Raw genomic sequence first — 9,879 nt, 5'->3', positions numbered from 1 at the left:
ACACACACACACACAGCAGTGTTGTTAAAGAGTAAAAACAGGACGTACCTGGACGAAGGCGACCGTCACTACGATGATGATGGCCTGGGGGGGGGAAAGCACAGACTGAACTTTGAGGTCCAACATGAGTTTTTAAATTCTTCCATCGTTCACAATAAAACCCCACAGCTGTGGAAACCCCACTGACACTGAGTCGTTCAGGGTTTATTGAAGATTTCAGTGAATGTTTGCGACGTCAGAGCTCAACATCGTTCATCTTTTCCTTTCATCATAAAATATATTCCACATTTCCTTTCAAATTAAAAGCACTGTTTGTAACCTCTCACCTCTGCATTTATGTTTATTTCCTGTGAGGCGGAGCTTTGGCCTCACAGTGGCCCGTCTGCTTTCACAGTCATCATATCTGAATGTGATGACATGAATAAGCTCTTCATCATTTCTGCTTGTTCACACGCTGAGGTGGATTCAGACCATCGGCTGACCTTCTGGCTGCTGAAGCTCTGCGTCCGTTTGGAGGATTAAAACAGAAACCTGATCAAACATCCTGAAGGGTTCCCGGATCGCTTTAATTACCCGAAGTCTGAAAGCAAACAGCGATGAAGCTGTTTGCTCGCCTGCAGCCGGCCTGCGTGTGCACAGGGACTCACGTTTCTTCTTTTACGAGGGTCAAACTGTGTGTGCGTCACTCAGACTCTCCATCTCAGAGCTCCTCTCTCTGCACATGAATCCGCCTTTGGTCTCTAACCAGAGGATATCCGGTGTTCTGACAAACCGTCCTGCCGTACGTACTTTATGCTGTCAACAATGACTCCAGCATGCAGGACGGTTTGTCACTTTGTGTTGTGCGTGTGTGCAGAAACAACCGGTAAGATGGAACACAACGCCAAACCTTCCTGTTCAGGTTTTACTTCACCGATGCAGATGAACTCGATGACTTTAGGTAAATGAGACCCATCTTCTGTGATGGACCTGACCTGGTTGTGGCTGAACGAGAAGCGTGCAGATGTTCAAACGTGTGCAGACGGGCTGCAGAGAAGATCGATTGTTTTTAATCTGTGCCTGTGGCGTTCCTCTGGAGGCCCGAGGCGGCGGCGGTCCACCTCTCTGTGACGGTGCACGCTGAGCTTAAGGTGAGAGGAGACAATAACAAGCACGCACCGTGCTGACCAATCGCAGAGCAGCACTGCCTCACAGGACGTCTCAGTCACTGACCCCGTGACCTTTACATGTAAAACTTGCTGCATTTGAGTCACTGAGTCTAAGAACACAGAGCTGCTGTTCCACTCCGCTCCTGCCATCTGAACTTTGACCTCGTTTTTGTATCACACAGAAACAGCTGTCGTGTGTGACCTCGTGTGGAGGACCTGCAGGTTTCAGAGGACGCCTGAGCGCCGCTGGTTACCTACCACTGTGATGCTGATGGCGTCATCGAACTGGTGCATGATGATGCTGATGACCGCCGACGCCAGCAACAGCAGGATGAGCGGATCTTTGAACTGCAGAGAGACACAGGCTGAGGTCAGAGGTCAAGTGTCACATGATTACAGACGTTTGGAGGACGTGTTCTTTAACAAGGACACTTTTTACAGCGTGGACGCTTTCAGCTTCGCCGAGTTTGCACATTTATTTCAGCAGCGCGGGTAAATCGAACGAGTCATCACAGGCGGGATCAGGCGAGTCGGTGCAGCTGTAAACGTGTGTGGTTGGCAGCTGAAGGACAAACTCTTTGGCAGCTCGTGTCTGGACTGTGAGGTCAGCGTGATGTCAGAGCGCCGCAGCAGCTGCTACTCGACTCGCTGCAGGGCTGGCGTTTGTTTAGTGAAGGAGCGGCTCGAGCGTGTGATCGCAGGAGGACACGCGCTCAGATTACAGCAGATTACAGACAATAGGTGTGTTTGTGAAGCCGTCCAATCAGCAGTCAGGAGCGATGACGAGGCTCTGACCTTCCTCACCCTCATGGCTCACATCACACGGTTCTGGTCATGTGACCTGTGACCCTCTCTTTCTGCTTGTTCAGCACTCAGGAATGTGAAGTCAAACGGAAACTTCTGCACACGTCAGCTGATGTGGTTTACATTTTTCAGAGATCCAGAGTTTCTGCTCCTCGCTTGGACTCGAGCCGACAGCTTCCTCCGTCCTCTCCGTCCGCGCTCGCTTTCTATATTTAAGCTGGAGCTGCTGGAGCTGATGGAGCTGCTGGAGGCCTGCAGCAGCTCCATCAGCTCCATCAGTGCTCCGACTGCCTGCTGCCGTTTCCCCTTCAGTTAATTTACCTGATGCTTTCAGGGCTGAAAGAGGTCATGTGCCCTCGTCAGCTGGCTCGTCCAATCAGCAGCGCCTGAACGAGGCCCTTGATCTGTTTCACAACGCCGCGCTGTGGCGGTGACACGAGCTCCGAGACAGAAACGAAGAACGCTACAGGATTCAACCTCCTCCTTTGTGCAGTCACCACAAACGTGTCAGTCCTATTAAAAGGTGCGAGCAGCAATGAGGTCACGGTTACCACGGTGAAGCGCGTTTACACCTTACACGTGTTTCTAACATGGCTGTGAGGCGACGAACGTCTGCCGTGCAAAAATAAATCTGTGTTCTTCCACAGGACGTTATGTAAGCGTGCTGCAGACGTGCGCCGGTTAACGCGGCGGCGGAACAATGACAGTCGGGAACACGGCGGGCCTGCAGACGCGTTTCAGGCTCTGGATAAAAATAGCGTGCTGGGTGACTCTGCCGCTGCACGTTTGAGGGACTCGCCGTCACACAGAGAGAGAAACAGGAAATGGCCTTGAGTGAGTGTGCGTGTGATGCGTGCGTTACCTGTGACAGGTACTTCCTCCACAGCGGCTCGTCCTCGCTGATGTCGAACTCGTTCCAGCCGTGGTACGCCCTCCGCCGCCTCACCTCCTCCTGGGTCAAACCCAGCTGCAGGTCGGCCTGTGGGCGTGACACGCAGCGGCGCTCAGATTACCGTTTCAGAGACGAAGCTCGCACAGAAACAGGACGACGCGTCTCATTGGCTCAGTCTAAGTCTGAGGATTTTTAATGGCGTCACCGTCGTTCTCATGAACGGATCAGCTGAGCGCTCTCGGAGATAAACGTGACGAATGTCAGGCTGAGAGGCGCTCGCCTCCTTACCTGCAGGACACATGCTACTTCATTGACGGGCAGTTCACTGGCTTTTCTGGACGTCAGTACTGGGACCATGGTCTCATCTTCACTGGAGGGTTCTCCTTCGGAAAGCTGAAACAGGAAGAAGACAGAGAGACTGAGACTGCAGCAGGGTTCCTATTGAGAGCTGCTTCTCACATCCAGGCCTGGACAACCTCCACCTGCGAGCATCAGACAGCGACGACGGCGTCTGTCGGGCCCACAGACTGCACCGAGGTTCTCCGTGAAACGGATCACATTCCTCCACTTTTACTCGAGCAGAGCTCCGCTTTCCACAAAGAGTCAGGGACCTCTAAGGTGGGAGCACTCGTGACTCGCACACCTGACGTCCAGCTGTGCAGGTAAGTGTCTGAGTGATGACACAGCTGTGACCTCTGGGTGAACGCTGTCATTTAACCTTTTCTGGATGACTTCAAATCCAGTTTCTCGTCAGCTGCTGTCAAAGATAATAATCCACAGAGTCACATTTCAGGACTCTCATTACTGCAGGCGTAAATCTGCTGGCAGATGCCAGGAAGTAACCAGAAACCTTTCACAACCAGGGCCAAGACATACGTTTGTTAATAAAAATGCTTCAGAAGGCAGCGACACCACCCACAGGGCCAGAAAGACTGCGTTTTAGGTTTTACTTTAATGAACTACAAGAACGTGCGGCAGCACAAAAGCTCAGAGGAAATGAGGGGAAGAGGACCAGAATGACTTCCAAAGTAAAAGCACCTCTGCACTTTGAGTTTATAATCTCCCCAGGAACCTGCAGTTCCTCTGATGTCCACTAGAGACCGGCTCTATCGGGAACATCTGAACTGCGAGTCGATTCTTCATGAAATAAATGTGAGGAGGGCAGAATTTAGACTTTAATGCCACTAAAGTCAGGAAAAAACAAAGGTTTTGTTTGCGGCAGCGTCCGGCGGGATTAACGGCGTGACGCGCTGCAGGTTTACAACATTAGGAAATTGCTGCGGTGCTTCAGTGCAAACATACTGTCATAAATTACGCTTAAATAGACATGAAAAAATAAGAATAAGAATTAAAGTGCTACGTAGAAAGATATATACATGAGTGCAGGTGGTGATCAGTGCCAAACATGGAATGAAGCAGAGAGGTAAGGAGGACAAACTGAACATCGAACAGCTTCGAGCCTCCACCATCGGTGCTTGTTGTCATGCATGATGCTGATCACTTCCTCCCAGCAGGCTGCAGGTCTGAGGACGAAGGCTGACGCAGAGGAAACCGACAGCAGGAAACAGAACAAAGGCGACACGGCGCCGTGGTGCAGGGTTTAAAGCCGAACAAAGAGCAGAGAGGAAGTCGATTCTCCTCCCCGTCAGCAAGAGCAGCGTTTTCAAACACCTGCACAGGTTCACAGGAAGTGCACCTCATCAAAGACTCAGTCTGAGTTAGAATTTAGAGCTACTTGAAGAAAACTGTCGAGAGTCGGCCTCAGGCTGTCCCGCTCAGCTAACGCGGTGGCTAGCATTAGCTAACAGCATCCAGGCCGTGTCAAAGGTCAAAGTCCAGTTTGGGCAGATGGCTTCAGACCGAACGTTAGCTCGTGCTGCCTTACTACCACAGACACGAGAGAGCGACGAGTCTCTGATGCCTGTTCTTACACCTGAACTCGTTTATGGCCCCACCTGAGAGACGTGACTCGGGGCAAAGTCTCACCATAAAACTGAGTGACGTGTTTCTGGTCCCAGGCTGGCTGTGCAATATATGTGCACCTGCGCTCACCTGCCGGCTTAAAGCTTTGACCTGAGCCTGGCAGCTGCAGGCCTGTGAGGGGACAAACAGCCAGCTGTGTGCAGCTGTGTGCAGCTGTAACGGCGTGAGAACAAGTCTGTCCCACAGAGGTGGAGGAACTCCCGGCATTTCTCATCTGCTTTCAATGTTTTCACAGTCCGAGCTGCCGGGCGGCTCCGGCCGGTAAACTGTGGCTCGAGACAGTTTTCCACGCAGTGGCCGAATGCAATGAATAAACTGCACGTCAGCAGGAAGTGCAGCCAACAACACGAAGGTGTCTGCGGCTGATTAATGCTGTGACCCAAGCAGCAGACTCACAGGTGCATTTAAGACCACACGAGACCTGAAAGTGTCAGAAAAGCTGAAATCAGAGTTGGAACAGAAGCAGCTGGTACGGCAAAGCTACAGCGTTACGCCCGATCGTCGCTCCTGCAGGAGATGAAACACCCGCCCCTCAGCCTCCTCGTACATACACTTCTGTTATCAATTTGAAATGCTACGTTGCCACCTTCTCGAGTTATCGTGGTCACAAAGTCAGGTGTCCACGCGCCTGCCTGCCCAGCAGGCTCACATGAACACCCCGACACAAACATCGGCGCTGCAGCTGAAAGCCGACCGCAGTCTGAAGGCCGATTGGCGTCAGAGTCGAGATTATTCAGGAAAATATCGAAACCTTCATTTTATTTGAGATCAAATCACTTTTACTGTCGCATCACACGTGCAGGTACACTGCTACATGTGAGTGAAATTCTTGTGTGCGAGCTACATTGTAGCCACAGCCACCCTGGGGCGCATTGACAGAGGCGAGGCTGCCGGACACTGGCGCCACCGGGCCCTCTGACCACCACCAGTAGGCAACGGGTGAAGCGTCTTGCCCAAGGACACAACGACCGAGACTGTCCAAGCCGGGGCTCGAACCGGCAACCTTCCGATTACAAGGCGAACTCCCAACTCTTGAGCCACGATCTAGAAGCTACCACTCAGCAGAAGTGCACACTGTTCTGTGAATCACCTGTCATCACCTGCCGGCCTCCTCTGCCTCCTTACAGCTTCCTTCAATCAGTCAGCTTTACCTGAGACACAGGTGTGCAAACTTCCTCTCAGCATCCACACACAGAGCTGCCCCTGTGCCTCTGAGCAAACGCCCGTCTGCTTTAAAAACGTTTTGCTCTGCAGACAGAGAGAGGAGCAGCGATCAGCTGAGAGGATTGTTTCTGATTAGCAGTGAGAGCAGCTTAGACGACCATCCTGCTGCCTCCTCCTCACGCTGCCCCCGCAGGATGGGAGGGTCACTGCAGTCTGACTCACTTAAACTAAACGCAGACCCTGCTGTCAGAGTGTTAGCGCCAAGGTCACTGCTGATGTCACACCTGAGCAAACACGAGTAGCATCAAAGCATCATGTGACCAAAGAAGTGATTCTGACGTCCCCGAAGCCCGAAAATCTCCTGTCACGCCGGTGACAGGAGGCGTTACCTGTCTCACCTTTGTTGCTGCGACTCGTTTGACTGCTGATTTTACCAAATGCAAACACCAAACAAACTGAAACGCACCCGACCTCTACACCGGGCTCAGCCACGCTTCACTACCATCTGACATCATCAGCTGACATCATCATCAGGTCAGGTTGGCCGACAGGAGACAGCTGCAAACAGCTGCAGTCTGACAGCATCCCTCTCACAGAGACTGTGGAAGGTTAGCAGACACTTTGAGTCTGAGGTGTAAATGCAGATTACAGATTACAGCATGGTGCCATCAGCCTGACGGTTCCACTCAGCCAGTGATTTTCCTGCAGGAAGCCTGTAGAGCGCAGATGTAGAACGAAACAGCTGTGGAGTCACAGACATACGACAGGTCTGAACGCCTGACAATCTCCTGACGCAGAAATACATAAAACTACAGTGAGAAAAAAATGATGTTACGGGATGAAACAGACACTGACAAAGTTTAACTTTGAGGACACGATCATCACATCCCCAGATTTGAATAATTTGATAACAAATCCTGTGATAATAACATGCTGTTGCTGGCTGGCGATTCCCACGTCTGTGTGAGGCTCACTGAGCCGTCAGAGTTCACACACAGCGAGCTGCGGCTGAAGTCTGACTTCATCGTCGCTCTGCAGGACAGCCGCGAGCCAACGCAGCGAGCTGGAGACCGTGGATAACTTTCCATCAACAGCAAGAGACGAGACAAACGTCAGAGTGTCCGTAACTCATCCTCCACCAGCTCAGGCTCAGAGAAGCTCAAACACGTTATAGCTATGTTATATATGTTAATGCGTTACAGTGAAGCGTGAGGAGCAGGAGGAGCACTGATCAGCTCTCTCAGCGCATTTTTAAACAGGAGCAGTGACGCTTCACCTGGCCTCCAACCACAGCGCCTCAGGAAGGTGCTGGTGTTAAAGTGAGCTGCTGCTCCATTGGCTGTTTGCTCAGTGATGCGGTCGCAGTTTTTCGACTTCATCAGGGTGGAGCTCCAGCTGTAATCTAATAACTGAAGATGGGTGGAGTCGCACCATCAACCCTCAGTTTTCCCTCTCAGCTGATTTCCCCACACACACACACACACACACACACGCACGCACACACACACACACGCACACTTAAATGCAGACCACGGAGTGTAACCGAGCAGTATATCGGACACCGGGATCATCGCGAGGAAAAGCACAGACACACACGGAGCGTCACTGACATGAACACAAAGGAATACCAGGAATTTCATCCTGATTGCGTGTTTGTATCATCACTGCAGGCCGCTCACAGAACACTCGCTGAGGCTGGAGCCTCCGTGTTCGTTTGTTATCCTCGGTATGAAACCTCCTCCCTGCTCTCCTTCAGTTTCACGTCTTTTCTTGTTATTTCTGACATAATGTGTGTTTTGTGTGCGGAGAATATCTGAGACTTCCTGCTCTTTGTGTGGGCTCATGTTTCACAGGCCTCTCTTATCTGGTTAAAGCACCAAGCTGAACTCTGGATGTCGGCCGGCTCGGTGCCAAACGGGCCGTTAGCTGCACGCCTCGCTGGCTGCTGGTGCTCATTTCACTTCCCGAAGGATCGACGGACTCCAGTGGAATATCAGCAGAGCTCCACATCGCTGCATCGCTTCCTCTAAGTTAATGACGGGCAGAAAGAGAAAGTAGGTCGGACCCGACAGCCGGCGGTGACTTTCAGACGAGGACGTGATTGAATTCATTAAAGAGAAGAAGGTCTGTCCACAGAGGAGGACGGGCGTTTATTTCTGGACCGAAGTGTGCTGAAAACATTCACAGATCAGACGCGTCTCGTTTCACATCCACAGGATGGAGTCCGCTCACGTTTGAAACGGGACGGCAGCACTGATCCCGAGCGTGTAATCAAATGCAAAGTGCAGCACAGCAGGCCCGCAATGACCGATGACCTCGGCCAGTGTCAGCCGGCGTGCTGCAGGTGAACCCTAGACCAGCTCCGCCCCCCGGTCTCCCCGGGTCTTTTCCTGCGTGTCATCTTCCTTTCTTTGGTACCAGTACAGGTTTTATTTTAGTTATCGGCGACACCTTGAAGGCCGGTCCGAGGAGAAACAAAGATTAGCGACCGCTGCCCTGACCCGCTCTACCACCTGACCCACAAACACTGACTTCACTTCAGTGTCACAGGAAATGATGCGAATGCTCTGACCGACGATTGCTGAAACATAAACGTTAATAAAATGTCTGATGTCACAGTCGCCATCAGTTAAGGTTTCTCGCCCAGCGCCACGACGGCGAACGCTGCTGGTGAATTTATCTCTTCTTGTTTAGCTGCTCGTCAGCGTCGACCTGTCAGACACCAGGATCAACCCGAGGAAAAGCACCGTGGGAAAGCACACGCAGCGCTGCGTCACTGACACCACCACAAAGGAATAATGGGAATTTTACCCTGATCGACTGTTTTTGTAATCACTGGAGTCCCGTTCACAGACTCTGGAGTCTGACGTCTGAACTCTTTGTTCACATGAAGCCTCGTCCTCGCTCTCCTTCAGTTTCATCCCAGCAAACACGCAGAGCTGCTGCTGACACTTTGGAAGGTTTTATTTCCACTTAGATGCTGTCGGCTGCTCTGCACTCGAGCTTTATTTGTTATTAAAAGCATTCAGTTAAAAACGAGTTACAGACACTCGGCTCACGTTTGCAGGTGTAGATGGGCGGGGCAGCACTATGAAGCTCTGGGCGGATGTTACCTGACACGGACCAACAACCTGCTGTTCATCAGCCGACCCCAACGCACCCAAGCTTACAGGACGCGGGCTGTGCAGGTTACCGTGGTAACCGAGGAGCAGGTACACTTAACACGACCTCAGTGTTTATGATTTCCATCCTGAACGCCGCCTCACGGCCCAGCTACCGTCTAATTATCAAGCTGCTATGGCGCCGCTGCGTTGCACTGAGCGTGTTCGAACATGGCAGAAGAACAAACACACCTCCACCCACCTCCACCCACCACGCTGATCACCGGCATCAGTCTGAAACTGTAAATGAACCTCTGTCACAGCAGCGACCCCACTGAGAGGCTCGCTTCAACTCTATCTGGAGCCAACACTGAAAATAAGACAAAGTGACGCCTGTTCACAGATGAGCCAATAAAAGCTCTCGTGAGCCAGGAATCAAAGGCTCAGGTGGTGCTGGTGGGGTAAATGGTTGTAGGTGAAGCTATCAGTGATGGAGCTCACGCACCACTCGGTTTTCCTCCAGACTCAGCACCACGAGCACTTCTACTACAACAAAGACGAGCCAATCGGAGCTGAGCAAGACCTCCGAATAACTACATCACTCAGATCAGTTTACACAGCTCCGCCCTTCATCAGGGTGGAGCTCCAGCTTCAATCTAATAACTGAAGACAGGTGGAGGCACTCCATCAACCCTCAGCCTGAAACATCACAGTTTTCACAGCTGATTAGCACACACTCACAAGTCACTGTTGATACACGCACACACACACACACACACACACACAC

General features: G+C 51.8%; 1 protein-coding gene across 1 annotated transcript in view; it reads right to left on the bottom strand.

The window, feature by feature from the left end:
• Positions 1-9,879, bottom strand: part of atp2c1 (ATPase secretory pathway Ca2+ transporting 1) — a 32,322-nt gene that overhangs the window by 13,060 nt on the left and 9,383 nt on the right. Inside the window, exons 2-5 of the mRNA XM_005935937.3 lie at positions 3,133-3,237; positions 2,815-2,931; positions 1,407-1,496; positions 49-84 (exon numbers count right to left, since the gene is read on the bottom strand). Of these exons, the coding sequence (XP_005935999.1) occupies positions 49-84; positions 1,407-1,496; positions 2,815-2,931; positions 3,133-3,237 (348 nt within the window). The remainder of the gene's footprint in view (positions 1-48; positions 85-1,406; positions 1,497-2,814; positions 2,932-3,132; positions 3,238-9,879) is intronic.

The sequence above is a fragment of the Haplochromis burtoni genome, unplaced genomic scaffold (assembly GCF_018398535.1).
Source record: "Haplochromis burtoni strain Fernald_Lab_line unplaced genomic scaffold, NCSU_Asbu1 Contig_190, whole genome shotgun sequence".
In the NCBI taxonomy this organism is placed as follows: Eukaryota; Metazoa; Chordata; class Actinopteri; order Cichliformes; family Cichlidae; genus Haplochromis; species Haplochromis burtoni.
This window is presented reverse-complemented; position numbering and strand designations above follow the sequence as displayed.